We start from the raw sequence: 21,609 nt of genomic DNA, 5'->3' as shown, positions 1-21,609 counted from the left end.
CAGGGACACATGCTCGGCGCGTGTGGCGGAGCAGATCAGGATGTCATCGATGTACACCACCACACCCTGCCCGAGCATGTCCCTAAGGACCTCGTCCACAAAGGATTGGAAGACGGCGGGAGCATTCTTTAACCCATACGGCATGACGAGGTACTCATAATGGCCAGATGTGGTACTAAATGCGGTTTTCCACTCGTCTCCCTCTCGGATACGCACCAAGTTATACGCACTCCTGAGATCCAATTTCGTGAAGAAGCGCGCCCCGTGAAATGACTCCACTGCCGTAGCAATGAGAGGTAGCGGGTAACTGAAACCCACTGTGATAGCATTTAGACCTCTATAGTCAATGCACGGGCGCAGACCTCCCTCTTTCTTCTTCACGAAAAAGAAGCTCGAGGAGACGGGGGATTTAGAGGGCCGAATGTATCCCTGTCTCAAGGACTCAGTGACGTATGTATCCATAGCCACTGTTTCCTCCTGAGACAGAGGATACACGTGACTCCTAGGAAGAACCGCGTCAGCCTGGAGGTTTATCGCACAATCTCCCTGTCGATGGGGGGGTAATTGAGTCGCCTTCGTCTTACTGAAGGCGATAGCCAAATCGGCATACTCTGAGGGAATGTGCACAGTAGAGACTTGGTCTGGACTCTCCACCGTAGTCGCACCGATGGAAACTCCTATGCACCTACCTGAGCACTCCCTCGACCACCCCGTTAGAGCCCTCTGTCTCCACGAAATCTGGGGGTTGTGAGTGGCTAGCCAGGGGATTCCCAGTACCACCGGAAACGCTGGGGAGTCAATGATGAACAGGCTGAGACGCTCCACATGACCCCCCCACGTCTGCATAACCAGTGGCACTGTGACCTCCCCTACTTGGCCTGACCCTAGCGGTCGACTATCTAGGGCGTGCACGGGGAAGGGGTGGTCCAGCTGAACCAGGGGGATCCCTAACCTCTTCGCTAACCCATGGTCCATAAAACTCCCAGCTGCACCTGAATCGACTAGCGCCTTATACTGGAAGTGAGGGGAAAAATTAGTGTGGCTGGTGCGGACTCACCTGGGGGGCCGAAGCGGTGCTCTGCGGTGCTCTGCCTGCCCTCCGAACTCCCGGAGGGACCTCTCCAGCACCGGTCCACAGTGTGTCCTCTGTGTCCACATCGGGTGCAAGAGAGACCCCTCCCTCCGGTCCTCCTCGGTGCAGCCCCCCCTATCTCCATGGGCTGTGGAGCGGGAGGACTGGTAGGTGGAACGAACAGGCCCCGACTGGAACGTCCCCGGGCAGCCAGCAGGTTGTCCAATCTAATGGACAAATCCACCAGTTGGTCCAGAGTGGAGGTGTTGTCCCTACATGCCAGCTCCCGGCGGACGTCCTCGCGAAGGCTACACCTATAGTGGTCTATCAGGGCCCGCTCGTTCCACCCCGATCCAGCGGCGAGAGTCCGGAATTCCAATGCGAAGTCCTGAGCGGTCCTCGTCTCCTGTCTTAAATGGAATAGTAGCTCACCCGCCGCCCTGCCCTCCGGGGGATGATCGAAAACCGCCCGGAAGCGGCGGGTGAACTCCGGGTAGTCACCCCGGGCCGAGTCTGGACCTTCCCAGACCGCATTGGCCCATTCCAGGGCTCGACCCGTGAGACACGAGACGAGGACGCTCACCCTCTCTTCGTCGGAGGGAGGGGGGCGGACGGTCGCCAGGTACAGTTCCAGTTGGAGCAAGAACCCCTTGCACCCAGCGGCCGTTCCATCGAACTCCCTGGGCGGTGAAATCCGGATCCCGCCGGCACCCGCTTCAGTGGGTGTGGATAGGTGCGTAGGGTGAGGGACCGGAGCTGGTCTGGCTGGGGAGGCACCTCTCTCCCAGCTCTCCAACCGGGCCAACACCTGATCCATGGCCGAGCCTAGGCGGTGGAGGAGGCCGGCATGTTGGGAGACCTGCTCAGCCATGGATGGCGCTTCTGCTCCTGCTGACTCCATATGTTGAAGGTGCGGGATTCTGTCAGAGTTGACTTGGACTGGTGTAAGGTGGAATCAGATGCAGGAGAATGGTGCTGGAGTTGAGTGTCCTTTTAATAATTCGACACACAAAACAAAAACGCGAGGCACAGGGCGCTACAGACAGACTGCCTGGGAAAAACACACTCCCAATATTGCGAACAAACAATATATATAAGCGGCACAAAAAAAACGGTAAATCCTCTCTTCAATAGACTGTCAGGAAAAAAACCGTAATGAAACACGGACCACCGTCCTGAATGGACAATCAACAATCCCGCACAAAATCCCCAACTGAAAACACACATTAAATAAGTCCCCACTAATGACACACATAAAACAGGTGCGGAACAGACAGACAAAACTAAACGAAACTGAAACAACGATCGGTGGCAGCTAATAGGCCGGCGACGACGACCGCCGAGCGCCGCCCGACCGAGGAGGGGCGCCACTTTCGTTGGATCCTGTGACAGATATGGATTTGAAAGGATTTTTGGATTTGCACAGATTTAAAAAATCCCATAATATTTCTCCATTGTCCATTATCTCTAGCTTTGACTTAATAGCATTCCGTTAATGGGCAACTCAACCAACTGGTAGAGCATGTTTTTCAAGAGTTCCTAAAATTGTAAAACAACAACTTATTAGTAATTTAATCATTCTGAAGTTATGTTTTAAAGGTCAACAACATTTTACAACGTTCTCATTTCCCATTTTAAACACAATTAGTAAACTAAACGTGCGGTACTGTAAATCAGGTTTGGTTTTGCTCATGTTCACGTCCTAGCAACTTTGAATGCCTTCTTCAAAAAATATGGGAGTTCGATAATGAAATCCATATGATCATTTTACAAAATAGTATTTGTTGAGATGATAAAATATCCCAAACCAAATTTGTGTTTAATTTCTATTAACATTGGTTGTAAAAACTTGGTCAACCGCCCGTTTGAGCTGCCTGTTAAACAAACGTTAAGCAAAATTGTCCATTTGTCACATCCCTAGTGTGTAAAATGATTTAGATCCATGCTTATGTGTTCTTTAATAAACCATTTTTATTCTGTGTTGTCATAGGGCTGCGTGGATTGATAAGTGTCGGCCTGACATCCTCATCTCAGAGTCTACCTACGCCACCACCATCCGTGACTCAAAGAGGTGCAGGGAAAGGGACTTTCTGAAGAAAGAACATGAGACAGTGGAGAGAGGAGAGAGGAGGAAAGGTGAGGACCACCACACAGGTTTCTTCTGTCCCTTTAGCTATTTCTGTCTCTAGAACTTGTGCGTAATGGAGGAAATGTTGTGCTCTCAGGTTCTGATTCCAGTCTTTGCCCTGGGAAGAGCTCAGGAACTGTGCATTCTATTGGAAACATTCTGGTAAGGTTGTAATTCTGAGTTTAATTTTCGAGTTCAATTAGTATTGTGATCATAGTGTCCATTTGTTAAGATGCCATTAATTTTGTGTTGATTTGGTGTTAGGCAATTCAGAGAATGATTTCACAGTAACACTCTCCTCTCCTTCCACAGGGAGCGGATGAACTTGAAGGCCCCCCATCTACTTCTCCACAGGGCTCACAGAGAAAGCCAATCACCTCTACAAACTCTTCATCACCTGGACCAATCAGAAGATCAGAAAAACCTTTGTACAGAGAAACATGTTTGAGTTCAAACACATCAAGGCCTTTGATCACTCCTACACAGACAACCCTGGACCAATGGTGCAGAACCATCATATTTTTGTATGCTACTACTATAACATTACTTTACAGTTGCAACAGTTGAATGTATGTTTAGGCATTGATATGCTTTAGATACAGACAATTCCCATAATTTGTCCATTATAGATACTATTCTTCTTACCCCAGTGAATATTCTACATAGTCACTGTAGACCCGTTATTATTGGTCAGTCTCTACAGATTTTCAAGAAGTGCGCTGGCAACGAGAAGAATATGGTGAGTCCCATTTAAGATCTATACCATAAGCCTCCCGAGGTGCTAGCTGTGCCACTAGAGATCCTGGTTTGAGTCCAGGCTCTGTCACAGCCGGCCATGACCGGGTGACCCATGGGCGGCGCACAATTGGCCCAGCGTCGTCCGAGTTAGGGGAGGGTTTGGCCGGCAGGGATGTCCTTGTCCCATTGCGCTCTAGCGACTCCTGTGGCGGGCCGGCGCATGCACGCTGACACGGTCGACAGGTGTACTGTGTTTCCTCCGACACATTGGTTTGGCTGGCTTCCGGGTTAAGCGGGCATTGTGTCAAGAAGCAGTGCGGCTTGGTTAGGTTGTGTTTCGGAGGATGCATGGCTCTCGACCTTCGACTCTCCCGAGTCCGTACGGGAGTTGCAGCGAAGAGACATGACTGTAACTACCAATTGGATACCACAAAATTGGGGAGAATTTTTTTTTAAATAAAAAGATCTATACCATAAAACTTCAATTAAATGGCGAGTCTCAAATAGCCACTGGGTCTAAATGAATTGTTTACGAGGTTATCATGAATTACAATTAATTGGTTTAATGTTTGATTTGTAACATTAAAGGTGCCTTATGCAGAAATGTTTCGCCATTTCCTGGTTGCAAAAATTCTAATAGTTTGCCTCATTTCAGTTTGTGACAAAATAAGCAAGTATAATGTAGAGAATCATTGTACCATCTACACCAGTGTGAAATATATTTTCCATAATTTGTTTGAAGCTGGTGTACAAAACCGAAAGTAAAAGATGCAAATCTGAAACTTAATAAGAACGGGAAACATAGACATAGAAAATATCTACCGCTTCTTAGACTTGATTTCAATGAGAGTGACAGATCTATCTAACTAACTGGCAAACACAAAAGCCTATTACGTAAAGACCCCCAGAAATTGGCCAATCACCCTCTACTGGCAAAAGTAAGAACAAAAAATGCACTGTGAAAGTAAAGAATCATCAATTTTGTATTTTTTTTGCCATAATAAGACAAACATGACAAAGTGTGTAAATAAGAACACATTAGTGCAGGATATGAAGACATTTATTAAAATGCTGGAAGTGGATGCTGCAATTAAAATAATTACTACGCAAAGGAGAAAAAGCTGTGCACATTAAGGAAATAGAAGCCTCTCTCTGGTAAGTGCCTGTTGTGTTCAGTGATTTAAGCAAATAAATGCCCGGGCTATTATTTGAAGTTTTATGTAGATTACAGAGCTGAAGTAAATACCCATTTCTGTGAAGTTGGGGAGAAAAACAATTCTACTTTTCATTTTATGTTTATCAGATCATCATGACTGGGTATTGTGTGCAAGGCACCATCAGACACAAGATCCTGAATGGTCAAAATAAACTGGAGATGGAAAACAGACAAACTAATGCTAGATAAGATTATATTAAACTTTATGTATAATCATGATGTTACTGCAGTAATAGATATCAAATGGATACGTTGAAATTGAGATCAGTGAGCCAACCTGCTGAGTTTGTCCCTGTGACCCCTGCAGTTGGAGGTGAAGCTGCAGGTGGAGTATATGTTGTTCACCTCCCATGCAGACGCTAAGGGCATCATGCAGCTCATCCGCATGGCAGAGCCTCACAACATGCTGCTGGTGCACGGAGAGGCCAGCCAAGAAGATGGAGTTCTTCAAGGACAAGATCGAGCAGTTCGGGGAGGGACACCAGTATGTCCTTGTAACCCTATCTTTTTCAAGAATGTCAGGGGTTTGGAGAAAAGGATATAGAATTGCAGTGTGCGCCACATGTTTGAGGAGCACTGGGTAGTGTTTAGTAGTAGGGCACAGCAAAAAGTTTTGCAACAGAAAACAACAGTCTTCTTATTAGACAAGTTCACGTTTCCACGTCCCTCGTTTTATTCCATTTGAAAAGTTTTTCTCCCCACTGAACAGCCCTGGTATTATCCATCATCAGTCATTCTATGTGAGTACGGGCATTAACTGATTCATGCCAGCCAACGGTGAGACGACCACTGTGATCACCAACCCCAGTGTCCCGGTGGACATCTCACTCAACCTGCTCAAGAGGGAGATGGCCCTTGGAAGTATTTTTCAGTACACCTGAGTCAGTCTCGATCTTTGTCACTCTCAGTTAATGTGTGTGTTATTCATTGTGATGTTTCAGAGGCCCCTTACCTGACCCGAAGAAGCCTCGTACCATGCATGGGACCCTGATCATGAAGGATAAAGTAAGTTCTGAATTCCATCAACTGCCATGCATACAAAATAAATATTCTATTTCTCTATTGTTTATGATATAAAACGTTAAACCAGGGCCTTGCCTTGCTAATTTAGATGTTAGTAACAACGCGCATGCCCCGCCCACCTGAGAGTTTGTCATTTTCAGCCATCAATTTCCTTTGTTTGCGGGGAGCGAAATCCACTTCTCAGTTAAATCAGGCAGGGTTGATTGCTTTCATTTCACTCCTGCGACTCTATTGTATTCTTGCGACTGCCTGTCCTATTTACCCGTTAACGTTACGAATGCCGAAGTGTTTGTAATGACCTGACAAACACACCCTGTTAATGTCTGAAATGTGCTCAGTGGGATAAATTAGCTTTCCATTGAATCTATAAGAAAGGTAAAGCTTTGTCTGGGATTTAATGCACCGTCTCAACATGTACATCACAAGAAAGACGAAAGATTACTTTATTTTGATCGGTGTTCATTATTTGTGGATTTGTAAAAAGTTATTTAATACGCACTGAAATGAAACGCCCGAAAATTAACACTTGCATTATAGTGATATTATGTCTGATCTCACAAATAATGTAAAATATGTTTAGATAGGTGTAACCTAGAGCCACGTGTGTTGAATTTTAATCGGAGGGTATCCTGTTATTGACACTTGTTGAATTATGCAAGAGAATGTGACAACAACAGTAATTAATGAGGCAGTCTAGACAGCACATGCGAGTGCAGTTAGTGTAGACAGAGCAAATGTTGTTTGGTGTTTGTAGCCATGTTCCTCCCATTTATGTTAATTTATTCATAAATGCAAGTAGACCCAATGTATTTATTCAGATGAGACACAAATATCCTGATTTTTAACACACACACAAAAAATACCTGATTCAATAAGAAAAAGTATACATGAGTGCATTCTAAGAAAATAAGAAGTGACATTTGACAGTGAATTGAATACCTGAATTCCATTCATTATTTGTACTTACCAGTAAAATGTTTTATGTGCAATAATTCAGTCGATATCTGATAGATGACAAAAATTTGAATAGTTTGGAGTATCTTCATGCATTGTCCAATAATGTTGCATTTATTACAATTGTTTTTAAAACCTTAACAATTTAGATGACCAGTTGCTAGTGTTTGTAATTCAGGGTGTTTTATTCTCTGCCTTTGGACTTGCAAGCTTTGTCCTATTATTGCACTTGGTTCACTTCTCCCCCATTTGTTCCCCTGCTCTCCATGGGTGTAGAGTCTTTGGCTGGTCTCTCCAGAGCAAGCTCTCAAGGAGCTGGGCCTCAACGTGCACCAGCTCCGCTTCACTTGAGTGCAGCTCCACGACGCGCACAGTGACCCCGACATCCACAGAATATACACACACCTCAATAGGTACAGTAAGACAAAGTGGACAATTTTTATTCTTATTTGGGCAAAGATTGGGCATAAAATGTACAAAGTTTGTTCTATGTCTTGAGCAAAGGAAAGTACACATGTATCACAAAAAAAGAGTTACAGTAAGAGGACTAATATGAATGATTCAATCTCCCGTTTCAGATTACCCAGACATACTGCTAAGCAGACACTGTCGTCTGTCACAATAGCTCACACTCATTTCCAACACCCGTCCTCCTTACCTGATAGCTCCAGGAGAGCAACAGCACCTTGCTGTTGGGTTCTTCAGCTGAAGAGCCTGGGAGGTGCTGGATGGTGTAACCTTTCAGTAGACTAGAACAGAGGCAATACATGGCTCGAACCAGGGTCTGCATCGCAAACACGCGAGGCCGTCTGTTCGACAACGTACTAGTCAGTTGCGCCACTGAAAAGCGATGTGACTGGAGACAGTTCAAGCTTTGGAGTGTGCTTACGGTACTATCTGAACCCTTTTGCACTATACACATTATGGCGCAGCCCACAACCTTAAAGAGTCCTGTGGTTTCTAAACCTTGCTGCTTGAGTCACCGTCGCCATATCCTGTGACGCACTTCTATTTATTTGACCAAAAACATCTAGCTAAAGCAGTACATGTAGCGACCACAAGCCATAACCTTTTCGAATCGAACCCTTTTTAGATAAACACTATGTAAATGTCAATGATATGATCAAAATACACTTTAGGTTAGTATGTTTCCTGATAGAGCAGATTTACTAATCACAAGTCAAACTAATCCATCACATTCTCAGATGGTTTATTTCAATCCAAATGATGTCAACCTGGTTTTATTTGTAGGATGAAGATCTAAGGAGCTTTCTGTCTACTCTGCTGAAGAAAGGACTTCCATCGGGATTGTCTTCAATATGATCCCATTGTTCAGTGTAACTTTCGGTAAAGGTTAGTATGTCTGTTGTACAAAGCTTGAATACATACAGTTGAAGTCGGAAGTTTACATACACTTACGTTGTAGTCATTAAAACTCGTTGTTCAACCACTCCCCAAATTTCTTGTTAACAAACTATAGTTTTGGGAAGTCGGTTAGGACATCTACTTTGTGCATGACACAAGTAATTTTTCCAACAATTGTTTACAGACAGATTATTTCACTTATAATTCACTGTATCACAATTCCAGTGGGTCAGAAGTTTACATACAATAAGTTGACTGTGCCTTTAAACAGCTTGGAAAATTCCAGAAAATGATGTCATGGCTTTAGAAGCTTCTGATAAATGATGTCAATTAGCCTGAGTCAATAGGAGGTGTACCTGTGGATGTATTTCAAGGCCTACCTTTGCTTGACATCATGGGAAAATCAAAAGAAAACAGCCAAGACCTCAGAAAAACAATTGTAGACCTTCAGAAGTCTGGTTCATCCTTGGGAGCAATTTCCAAACCCCTGAAGGTACCACGTTCATCTGTACAAACAATAGTACGAGAATATAAACACCATGGGACCACGCAGCCGTCATAGCGCTCAGGAAGGAGACGCGTTCTGTCTCCTAGAGATGAACGTACTACAAATCAATCCCAGAACAACAGCAAAGGACCTTGTGAAGATGCTGGGGGAAAAACATGTACAAAAGTATCTATATCCACAGTAAAACGAGTCGTATATCGACATAACCTGAAAAGCCGCTCAGCAAGGAAGAAGCCACTGCTCCAAAACCGCCATAAAAAGGCCAGACTACGGTTTGCAACTGCACATGGGGACAACGATCGTATTTTTTGGGAGAAATGTCCTCTGGTCTGATGAAACAAAAATAGAACTGTTTGGCCATAATGACCATCGTTATGTTGTGGAGGAAAAAGGGGGAGGCTTGCAAGCCGAAGAACACCATCAGAACCGTGAAGCACAGGGGTGGCAGCATCATGTTGTGGGGGTGCTTTACTGCAGGAGGGACTGGTGCACTTCACAAAATAGATGGCTTCATGAGGTAGGAAAATTATGTGAATATATTGAAGCAACATCTCAAGACATCAGTCAGGAAGTTAAAGCTTTGGTCGCAAATGGGTCTTCCAAATGGACAATGACCCCAAGCATACTTCCAAAATTGTGACAAAATGGCTTAAGGACACCAAAGTCAAGGTACAGTGAGGGGAAAAAAGTATTTGATCCCCTGCTGATTTTTTACGTTTGCCCACTGACAAAGAAATGATCCGTCTATAATTGTAATGGTAGGTGAGAGAGAATAACAACAAAAAAATCCATAAAAACGCATGTCAAAAATGTTAGAAATTGATTTGCATTTAATGAGGGAAATAAGTATTTGACCCCTCTCAATCAGAAAGATTTCTGGCTCCCAGGTGTCTTTTATACAGGTAACGAGCTGAGATTAGGAGCACACTCTTAAAGGGAGTGCTCCTAATCTCAGCTTGATACCTGTATAAAAGACACCTGTCCACAGAAGCAATCAATCAATCAGATTCCAAACTCTCCACCATGGCCAAGACCAAAGAGCTCTCCAAGGATGTCAGGGACAAGATTGTAGACCTACACAAGGCTGGAATGGGCTACAAGACCATCGCCAAGCAGTTTGATGAGAAGGTGACAACAGTTGGTGCGATTACTCGCAAATGGAAGAAACACAAAAGAACTGTCAATCTCCCTCGGCCTGGGGCTCCATGCAAGATCTCACCTCGTGGAGTTGCAATGATTATGAGAATGGTGAGGAATCAGCCCAGAACTACACGGGAGGATCTTGTCAATGATCTCAAGGCAGCTGGGACCATAGTCACCAAGAAAACAATTGGTAACACACTACGCCGTGAAGGACTGAAATCCTGCAGCGCCCGCAAGGTCCCCCTGCTCAAGAATGCACATATACATGCCCGTCTGAAGTTTGACAATGATTCAGAGGACAACTGCGTGAAAGTGTTGTGGTCAGATGAGACCAAAATGGAGCTCTTCGGCATCAACTCAACTCGCCGTGTTTGGAGGAGGAGGAATGCTGCCTATGACCCCAAGAACACTATCCCCACCGTCAAACATGGAGGTGGAAACATTATGCTTTGGGGGTGTTGTTCTGCTAAGGGAACAGAACAACTTCACCGCATATAAGGGACGATGGACGGGGCCATGTACCATCAAATCTTGGGTGAGAACCTCCTTCCCTCAGCCAGGGCATTGAAAATGGGTATTCCAGCATGACAATGACCCAAAACACACGGCCAAGGCAACAAAGGAGTGTCTCATGAAGAAGCACATTAAGGTCCTGGAGTGGCCTAGCCAGTCTCCAGACCTAAATCCCATAGAAAATCTGTGGATGGAGCTGAAGGTTTGAGTTGCCTCGAAACCTTAATGACTTGGAGAAGATCTGCAAAGAGGAGTGGGATAAAATCCCTCCTGAGATGTGTGCAAACCTGGTGGCCAACTACAAGAAACGTCTGACCGCTGTGATTGCCAACAAGGGTTTTGCCACCAAGTACTAAGTCATGTTTTGCAGAGGGGTCAAATACTTATTTCCCTCATTAAAATGCAAATCAATTTATAACATTTTTGACATGCGTTTTTCAGGATTTTTTTGTCGTTATTCTGTCTCTCACTGTTCAAATAAACTTACCATTAAAATTATAGACTGATCATTTCTTTGTCAGTGGGCAAACGAACAAAATCAGCAGGGAATCAAATACTTTTTTCCCTCACTGTACTGGAGTGGCCATCACAAAGCCCTGACCTCAATCCTATCGAAAATTTGTGGGCAGAACTGAAAAAGCGTGTGCGAGCAAGGAGGCCAACAAACCTGCCTCAGTTACACCAGCTCTGTCTGGAGGAATTAATTGAGTGCATGTAAACTTTTGACACACTGGGAATGCGATGAAAGAAATAAAAGCTGAAATAAATCATTTTCTACTATTATTCTGACATTTCACATTCTTAAAATAAAGTGGTGATGCTAACTGACCTAAGACAGGGAATCTTACTAAGATTAAATGTCAGGAATTGTGAAAAACTGAGTTTAAATGTATTTGGCTAAGGTGTATGTAAACGTCCGACTTCAACTGTACATGTATGCAAAGGTTGGTGGTTTACGATGGCAAAAAACTGCTTCACCAATATTGGCTTCAGAGTTTGTGAGTAGAATATAAAAAGCATACAATTACATTAGCTGATAGAATACAGTTGGAGCCAGTTTATCCAAACCATTCACTGTCCCACAGCAATGGTATAGCGCCCCCTATTCCTCCTGGCCCAAATCCATCTGAACCTGGCCATGGAGGGACTCCAATTACAGCGACTAGTGGTGAAGTAGTAGAGCAGGGGGTCCAGACAGCTGTTGAGGCTGACCAGAGCCAGGGTCACCTGCCGGGCATTGTAGATGGCATTGGCATGGGGACAGTAGTGGATGGCCCCTTGACGGCGGAGCAGGTGCAGGAAGTGAACCACATGGTACGGCAGGAAGCAGAGCAGGGTGATAGCCAGGATGATGTAGATGACCCTCAGGGCTCCGCGGGCCGTGTTGGTCCGGATGATAGCGATGCGCCGTGCCACCAGAGGGTAACACACCAAGATGACCACAGAGGGCAGTAGCGAGCCGAAGACGAGACTGAATAAGCTGTACGGCGCCACACGCCTGTCCCACTCGTGCTTTGAAAAGTTCTCAAAGCAGCTACGGCGATGGGGGAGACCTCCGCCAGGTTTGCTGTCCAGAGGTCCCACTCGGATGAAGGACAGAACAGCCACGCCCGCCACCACCCACACCGCCACACTCACCACTACAGTATAACACGAGTTCCGGAGCCTCAGATAGATGTGAGGACGGGTGACGGCCGTGTATCGATCCACACAGATACAGGTCATGAAGGCAATGCTGATGTAGATGTTGGCGAAGAACAGTGTTCCTGTAATGCGGCAAGCCATGTCTCCGAATACCCAGTCGTTTTTGTTGAGGAAGTAGTGGATCTTGAAGGGCAGGGTGCAGAGGATGGCGGTGTCGGCTAGGGCCAGGTTGATCACGTACACGTTAGAGGAGGTGCGGGGAGTGATCTTGAAGATGAACATGTAGAGGGCTCCCACATTTCCTGGCAGGCCCAGTGCCATCACCAGACTGTAGACGGCTGGGAAGAGGTAGAACTGGTAGTCTGCTGGGGTACTGCAGTTGCCAGGTAAATCTCCAACAGATGTATTCATTGTTTCAGGTCGGATAATCAAAATGAGCTTGTAGGTGACAGAGCCAGTGGGAGAGTTTACTTCTGCTTTCCTTTGCTGATTATGGAACCTATGGTGAAAGTGTTCACAGTCAGATATTATCACTGTTGATGTTTTACAGAAGAGATTTCTCATCCTATCCTCTGCTTGCTTGACTTATCATGCCGTAATTCACCAATACAATCATAGCTTCCATTCTAAAAAGTTGCTGTTTGAATTTCTTTATCTGATTTACATTTTAGTCATCGAATTGAAACTATCAAGATATTTTTCAACTTATGAACACCATGTGTATTCTGTGACTATAGGCTACAATTCTTAACTATGACTAAATAAAGCAAACTGGGTTGGTAAAAGATAAAGTATGTTTAAAGAAAAAAGTACTTGCGTTTCTGAAGAACACTCGCTGGATCCACAAATCCACCAAAAAAAGAGTCAGCGAATTATTACACAGTAGGCTAATAAACATGAGCACTAAACAAATGCATTGTCTGTTTTCCCCCACACCTTCATATGAGCTTGGTGTCATGGGCTTGGAAACTTCTATGTGAGCTCTGTTGTGTGAGTGGGTGGCGCTCAGTGCTATGTCAAACTACACAGGAAACCTTCAGTGCGTGTACTGTGCTCCTCAGTGTGTGGGTTGTATCAGACACCCACCATACTGTCAAGTCGTTGCCTTATTATTTTTAGTTGAAGGTGTTAGACCTAATTAATAACAGTACAGGACTAGCTGTCAATACAAGCAAGCCATGCCATTGCCACAAGGTCAGTTTAAGATTGACTTACTATATAATTGACCTACTATTTAATCTTCTACTTAACTTGCATCTTCTACTTAACTTGCATGATAGTTTATTGGATCCTTGATACTTCCCTGGGGGTTGTGTCCTCACTAAATGATGCTAAGCTTGTCAAATTGGTGGCACTTGTCAGTGCATTTGATATGCTATTCTGGGTGTCTTGACTCTTCTTCAACACTGGAGGGCGCTTAACACAAATCAAATGTCCTTTACTGCTGGTCATGTCATTGTCTGCAGCACAGCAACAAGCCATAACGCTGATAGTAAAGCAAAATTCAAAAGCATAATTATTGAAAGGGATTTTGATCCATATATTTGGTGTGAGGGCTTTATGGCTTAGTCGATGTGCTGATGCCTATATGTTATTCAAATATTTAATCCAAAATAGGATGTTTTGACGTTGACATTCAAATCGTTATTTTGTTCATTATTTTGAGTTATTCTCTAAAATAATGCTAAATTATACACAACAATACAATACCATGTATATCGTCATCATGGAATATCCAGCAATGCATATCTTTCATCCTCTTGGATGACTGGAATGTTACTGAAATCCGTTATTGATTTGTACTGTAAGGGTTGTTCAAAGAGAATAATCAGGTACTGTTCATGTTGTGAACTATTCCTGAAAACCTTGACAACAGATGGGAAACCCCCTCCATCACCACCAGAGAGAATCCAACACAGCCAGAGTCGGTTGGACACAGGCAGCAATCACCGGCCAGATGTACTGTAGTCTACTTGGCCAAGCACAGCATGATGGATGGCTGACACACACAGTCACACTCACAATACATGGCTGATAAGTCACAGAATCAAGTTAGATGATGGCTAGAGCCAGGAAGTAGCTCTCTCTCTCATCCTACCCTCACTCTCCAGCCCCCCCCCCCCCCCCCCGCTGTGCCATCGCCTAGCAACACTGCTGCTGTACTCACCAGTCTTTCACAACATCCAATCCCACCATCCCCAAGAGGAGGGAAAGAGAAAGGGGGATACCTAGTCAGTTGTCCAACTGAAATGTGTCTTCCGCATTTAACCCAGCCCGTCTGAATCAGAGATGTGCGGGGGGCTGCCTTAATCAACATCCACGTCTTCGGCACCCAGGGAAGAGCACTGCCTCTATCAGTGTTAGACACATTTTACCACAGCCACAAGACACCAGCGAGGGTTAAGAGATATTTTGTAGCTGCTCATTTCATGGTAACTCCATACACGGTAATTTCCCAAGAGGTGTATATGTCTAAAGTAGCCTATGTGAGGGTTTAGTAATTAACCAGTGTGAAAAGTAGTTTACTATGGAATTTCTGTGTTCAGATGAGAGTCAGAAACCATACATATTTACTGATGGTGTGAGGAGACAATCATTGTGGAGAGGCACAAAGTGTGTGCGTACCTTCAGAAAGTATTCACACACTTTGACTTTGTGTTACAGCCTGAATTTAAAATGGATTAAATTGAGATTTTTTGGTCACTGGCCTACACACAATCCCCATAATGTCAAATGAAATTATGTTAAATAATATATATATATATATATATATATATATATATATATATATATATATATATATATATATATATATATATATATATATATATATATATATATATATATATATATATATATATATATATATATATATATATATATATATATATATATATATATTAGAAATTAATTAAAAATTAAAAGCCTTCCCTGTAGCTCAGTTGGTAGAGCATGGTGTTTGCAACACCAGGGTTGTGGGTTCGATTCCCACGGGGGGCCAGCACAGGAGAATTTTTTTTTGAAAAAATGTATGAAATTGTATGAAATGTAAGTCGCTCTGGATAAGAGCGTCTGCTAAATGACGTAAATGTAAATGTAAAAGCTGAAATGTCTTGAGTCAATATGTTATGGCAAGCCTAAATATGTTCAGGAGTAAAAATGTGCACTCACTCTGTGTGCGATAACAGTGTTTAACATGATTTGTTTAATGTTTACCTCATCACTGTACCCCACACATACAATTATCTGTACAGTCCCTCAGTCGAGCAGTGAATATCCCTTTGAGCATGGTGAAATTATATTTTAGATGGTGTATCAATACACCCAGTCACTAGAAAGATACAGAAAGATATTATTTTCTGAACACGTAAATTCATGTGGATGCTACTATGATTACAGATAATCATCATTGAACAGTGAATAATGCTTTCCTCCCCTGTTATTGCCAATGGCAAAAGGTTAGTGTGTTTTGAGGATATGACCTTTGTGCATCTGTTACTTTCAAACGCATTATTATCCACGATTCATTCATAATTATCCGTAATCATGGTAGCATCCACATTTTTGTAGAAGTATTCTTATTTACAATAAAAGTGACTTCAAAATGACACAAGTGAATTTGTACAAATACTTGACACCTTCAAATGGGGGGCCTGAATACATCGTGTTTTCATTTCTAAATGGTAAAACATATGTTTGAAAATACCCTCAAATAAAAGGGGACATTCTGTAGCGGAGAGTGGGGTAAGTTGAGCCAAATGGTTAGTTGAGCCACCCCTTGTTTCTATAAAACCATATACAAGATGAATAATGCGACCAAATATTTAGGAAGAGGTCATCATTTCATGGAGTTTGTGAAGGAATAAACCACATGGAAAAAGAGGTAAGTAAGTTAGGCCCATAAAACGGATTTTCACCAAGTCAAATGTGTGTTATGGGTTTCATTATGCTTTTACCAAACCAAATTATACAGTTTTAATATTGTTCTATAAATCAGTTGGGATCTTTATAAGCTTCAATATGAGGTCCTAAAACGAGCATGAAAGTGCATTCTTGTAGCTGTGGGCTACTATAGTAACTAACATTTTTGCCTTGGTGTAAATTGAGCCAATGGCCACCAAAACCTATACAAATTATGATTATATTTTGTCCGTTTTATGCATTATATGTATAGTATTTTTGCAATGTGTCATGCATATGAACTCAAAATAGGGCATTTCGGTTGTTATAGAGCAGATATCATCATGCCCTGTGCATACAAACATGAAACAAGCAGGGGTCTAGCCCCCCTTGAGGTTTTTGAGAGAGCAGACAAGGAAGTGAGAGAAGGGAATAAGTCCATTCGAGCAGCAGCAAAGGATAAAAACATTGACTGAATAGCTAGGTTTCCATCCAAATTGGCCTGATTTTCCTGCAAGTATTCTAAAATCTGCATAAAGAAAATATGCAGATTTTCCCACCAGTGGTGTTACTTTTGTTGTTGCAAACAAAAATCAGTGTGTGATGACAGTGCACACAAAATGTACTTTTTCGCTTAAGTTTTCATGTACTGAATAAAAATCTAAAGATCAATGTGTTTCCATCGCATTTTCAACTCTACCGATAGTTTTGCCACACACCATTGCGTTACATGGCAAATACTGTGCATGTAGACTAGTCTACTTGCTGAGATTGTTATTGATAAGAGCGAGAATATTTTCATTTGTCAAACAGCAGTAAAGCATCTATCATCATGTCACTCACCAGAATAAGGCCCTTGATATTTATTGGAAAGGAGAATCAAGCTCATCACCGTGCACTTTCACCACCCTGTGAAATTCATCATCATTTATTGAATCTGTAGCCTAATAAACTGTATAGTGTCATGAGCCATAGGGGGAAGAGTCGGAGGACCACACACCATATCATCGCGTGTCTCCAAGTTTACTTCAATATGATGGTTATTGTATCAATATTTGCACATAAAGGCATTTCCACCATCATTTCTCGTACATTCATTTTAACGAGACAAAAAGATCTCACCATGTCGAACTAACAAATTATGTCTGTCGGCAATTATAAAATTGTACAGAAACTTCCAGTTTCCATCATAGCTGTCGTGATTTTTATTAATATAGTGCATTCGGAAGGTATTCAGACCCCTTTACTTTTTTGGCATTTTGTTAAATTATAGCCTTATTCTAAAATTGATAAAATCGTTTTTCCCCTCATCAATCTACACACAATAACGCATAATAACAAAGCAAAAACAGGTTTTTAGAATTTTTTGCTAATGTATAAAAAAAATGGAATAACTAATATCACATTTACATAAGTATTCAGACCCTTTACTCAGTACTTTGTTGAAGCACTTTTTGCAGCGATTACAGCCACGAGTCTTCTTGGGTATGATGCTACAAGCTTGGCACACCTGTATTTAGGGAGTTTCTCACATTCTTCTATGCAGATCCTCTCAAGCTCTATCAGGTTGGATGGGGAGCATCGCTGCACAACTATTTTCAGGTCTCTCAGAGATGTTCGATCAGGTTCAAGTCCGGGGTCTGGCTGGGCCACTCAAGACATTCAGAGACTTGTCCCGAAGACACTCCTGCTTTGTCTTGGCTGTGTGCTTAGGGTCATTGTCCTGTTGAAAAGTTAACCTTCTCCCCAGTCTGAGGTCCTGAGCGCTCTGGAGTAGGTTTTCTTGAAGGATCTCTCTGTACTTTGCTCCGTTCATCTTTCCCTCGATCCTGACTAGTCTCCCAGTCCCTGTCGCAGAAAAATATCCCACAGCATGATGCTGCACCACCATGCTTCACCGTAGGGATGGTGCCAGGTATCCTCCAGACATGACATCCCTGACCAAGGCACTTCTCCCCCGATTGCTCAGTTTGGCCGGGCGGTCAACTCTAAGAAATGTCTTGGTGGTTCTAAATTTCTTCCATTTAAGAATGATGGAGGCCACTGTATTCTTGGGGACCTTCAATGCTGCAGACATTTTTGGTACCCTTCCCCAGATCTGTGCCTAGACACAAACCTGTCTCAAAACTCTACGGCTTGTTTTTTTCTTTGACATGCACTGTCAACTGTGGGACCTTATATAGACAGGTATGTGCCTTTCCACATCATGTCCAATCAATTGAATTTACCACATGTGGACTCCAATCAAGTTGTGGAAACCTCTCAAGGATGATCAATGGAAACAGGATACACCTGAGCTCAATTTCGAATCTCATAGGGTCATAGGGTCTGAATACTTATGTAAATAAGGTATTTCGATATTTTTTTTAATTACATTTGCAAAAAATCCTACAAACCTGTTTTTACTTTGTCATTATGGGGTATTGTGTGTAGATTGGTGAGTTATTTATTTTTATTTAATCCATTTTAGAATAAGGCTGTAATGTAACAAAATGTTGAAAAAGTCGAGTGTGAATACTTTCCGAATGCACTTTACCTATGACTGGATGGAAACATGGTTAATGACACTGAATGGGTACATTGATATAAAAGAAAATGAACATGTACCTGTGTGAATGAGAGGCTATGATAGACATGGAGTCTGAGCTTGCTAAACATAGCAAGAATCTCACAGAGCAGTTTCATGCGCATTGTAGCCTCAAATGCAGAGAACTTGCCTATGACGTGGCACATCGAAACAACATCCCTGTCCTAGACAGAAATAATAGGGAAGACATCAAAACTATGAAATAACACTTGGAATCATGTAGTAACCAAAAAGTGTTTTTTAAAAGCAGCCAACAAGTGCTCAGCATATGTGGGAACTCCTTCAAGACTGTTGGAAAAGCATTCCAGGTGAAGCTAGTTGAGAAAATGCCAAGCATGTGCAAAGCTGTCATCAAGGCAAAGGGTGGCTACTTTGAAGAATCTCAAATATAAAATATATTTTGATTTGTTTAACACTTTTTGGGTAACTATATTATTCCATATGTGTTGTTTCATAGTTTTGATGTCTTCACTATTATTCTACAATGTAGAAAATAGTAAAAATAAAGAAAAACCCTTGAATGAGTATGTGTCCAAATTTTTGACTGGTACTGTATATGTGTATTAAAGTAATTCAATGTTTACTATTTCATCCCATATTCCTAGCACACAATGATTACATCAATGTAACGGGGTGAGTGACTGGTTGCCAGGAAGTCAGGCACAGAAGAGCATAGATGGGTGATAACAGGAGAAGTTGAATATACACCCTGGTCCAAAGGCACAGGCGAGGCAGCACAAAGCACAACCACGATAACATGAACCGGATTAAACAAAACAAACAAACCTAGGTTTGAAACAAACCTAGCGCAAACCCGCCTGTAGCGTAACACCCTACACAAAGAACAATTCCACACACAGACATGGGGGAAACAGAGGGTAATATACATTTAGTCTGATGAGGGAATGTGAACCAGGTGTGCGGGAAAACAAGACAAATCAAATGGAAAATGAAAGGTGGAGCGGCGATGGCTAGAAGACCGGTGACGTCGACCGCCAAACGCCACCCGAACAAGGAGAGGGACCGACTTCGGCGGAAGTTGTGACAATCAAGCTTGTGACTCTACAAATTTGTTGGATTCATTTACTGTTTGTTTTGGTTATGTTTCAGATTACAGAACAGAAATTAATGGTAAATAATGTATGGGGTAATTTTGGAGTCACTTTTATTGTAAATAAGACTAGGATATGTTTCTAAACACTTCTAAATTAATGTGGATGCTACCATGATTACGAATAATACTGAATGAATTGTGAATATTGATGAGTGAGATAGTTACAGAGGCATAAATATCATAAACAGTTCACCCGATATGGATGAAAACACCCTCAAACTAAAGCTGACAGTCTGCAATTTAACCTCAGCCATTTTATAATTTCAAATCCAAGGTGCTGGAGTACAACAACACATTTGTCACTGTCCCAAAACTTTTGGAGCTCACTGTATATCTGAATGTAGGCATACATTTAATATTACAATATACCACACCCCATACCATTAATTAAACTTTGACCTACCAGCACCACCAAGCACTTGTCACAGGACACCATCAAGCACTGTCACAGGACACCAAGAAGCACTTGTCACAGGACACCATCACCCACTTACCCCAAGGTGGCTCAACTTACCCTGTCCCGACGCTCAACTTACCCCATACCGGAAAACAAGCTATGTTTTTAAAGCTATTATGTTTACATGAATTCAGATTATTTCCAGGGATACACAACAACCCCCCCCAAAAAATGTAGATATCTTTGTTAGAAAGAATACTATACTTCCCTTGAAGTAGTGATGCTGAATGTAAAAAATGGCTCAAAGTACCCCACTCTCCCCTACTGTAGCCTCATGAAACATTTGATCTCAAATCCAAAATACTTGAGTTTTGAGCCAAATTAATAGTTTTAGCTTCATTGTCCAAATAAATACGTAGGGGAGTGTGTGTGTTAGGATTGAGGGGCTGGAGACTAGCAGCTGAGTAAAGCCTGCAGCTCATCTTGCCCTACCTTTCCAAAAAAACTAAGTGCATCACATACATTCATCATCTGAGTCATACCTTGTCGGAATTATTGAAATAAACGTAAAGTCCTGACAGTCAGAGACAATGGTTTTCAGGACTCTTATAGTGGTAGCTTTGAGTCTACACAATAAAGCACTCACTCTCTCATGTTTGTTAACACTTTCCTGGGTAATCAGCTTAATGCTAATCTTCACTGGTTCACTCTCACTCATCTCAGAGCAGTTCCCTTGTATTATTGGTGAATGTTCATTTAATTGTTTTATTGTCCTCTGAAAATGACTGGTACTTTTCAGTTATTCAAGGGACAATTCAAGCATGGAATTTGACAAGCCTACTTTGGAGAAAGCGTGCCAGCGTACTACTTCCTGGTCAAAGGAGCCATGTTCATTTGAAATGTGCTGCTTTAGCTCAGAAATAGAGGGGAGGGTATAGAGATAAGGAAAGATTTGTTTACAGTATAATGGAAGATGCTCAGCAACTATTAGTTCAGGTCTTAAGAATGTCCCAGAAGTCCTACATTCAATACTATATATCTATGTACTTTCACAAAGCTCAGTGTGTCCTTGTATTTCGTTTTGTCCATCTCTGAGTATGATCATCAAATTTAGTGAAGAACTGTTACATTCCAGTGTCATAAAAATGGCATTCCAAGACCTTCCACTTGGGGTTTGATGTTCTGTATCCCTCTTCTTCAGAGCAGCTGGCAGTTTGAAATGAACAGTACTTTCCTTTGTACCTGTTCCAGCGGGTCTGACTATGACCCTGATTCACGTTAGCCAGCCTTGACTTCATAAGGATACT

At 42.6% G+C, this 21,609-nt stretch overlaps 1 protein-coding gene and 1 pseudogene across 2 annotated transcripts; one reads left to right on the top strand and one right to left on the bottom strand.

Annotated features, from left to right (window-relative positions):
* The first annotated feature begins 2,567 nt into the window (after positions 1 to 2,567).
* On the top strand, positions 2,568 to 7,839 carry LOC115168859 (integrator complex subunit 11-like; annotated as a pseudogene).
* Positions 7,840 to 11,529: 3,690 nt separating this feature from the next.
* On the bottom strand, positions 11,530 to 13,378 carry LOC115168815 (lysophosphatidic acid receptor 6-like). 2 transcript variants are annotated; one of them, XM_029724364.1, is made up of 2 exons: positions 13,118 to 13,378; positions 11,530 to 12,803 (listed from the first exon to the last, which is right to left on the bottom strand). In XM_029724364.1, the coding sequence occupies exon 2, from the start codon at positions 12,713 to 12,715 to the stop codon at positions 11,732 to 11,734; it is 984 nt and encodes a 327-aa protein (XP_029580224.1). In that variant the 5' UTR covers positions 12,716 to 12,803; positions 13,118 to 13,378; the 3' UTR covers positions 11,530 to 11,731. The 2 variants fall into 2 exon arrangements, with proteins under 2 accessions (XP_029580224.1, XP_029580223.1); XM_029724363.1 differs by having other exon boundaries at positions 13,122 to 13,378.
* Positions 13,379 to 21,609: the final 8,231 nt, after the last annotated feature.

This window comes from Salmo trutta, chromosome 30 (genome assembly GCF_901001165.1).
Source record: "Salmo trutta chromosome 30, fSalTru1.1, whole genome shotgun sequence".
NCBI lineage: Eukaryota > Metazoa > Chordata > Actinopteri > Salmoniformes > Salmonidae > Salmo > Salmo trutta.
The sequence above is the reverse complement of the archived record's forward strand: the minus strand, read 5'-3'. Positions and strand labels throughout refer to the sequence as shown.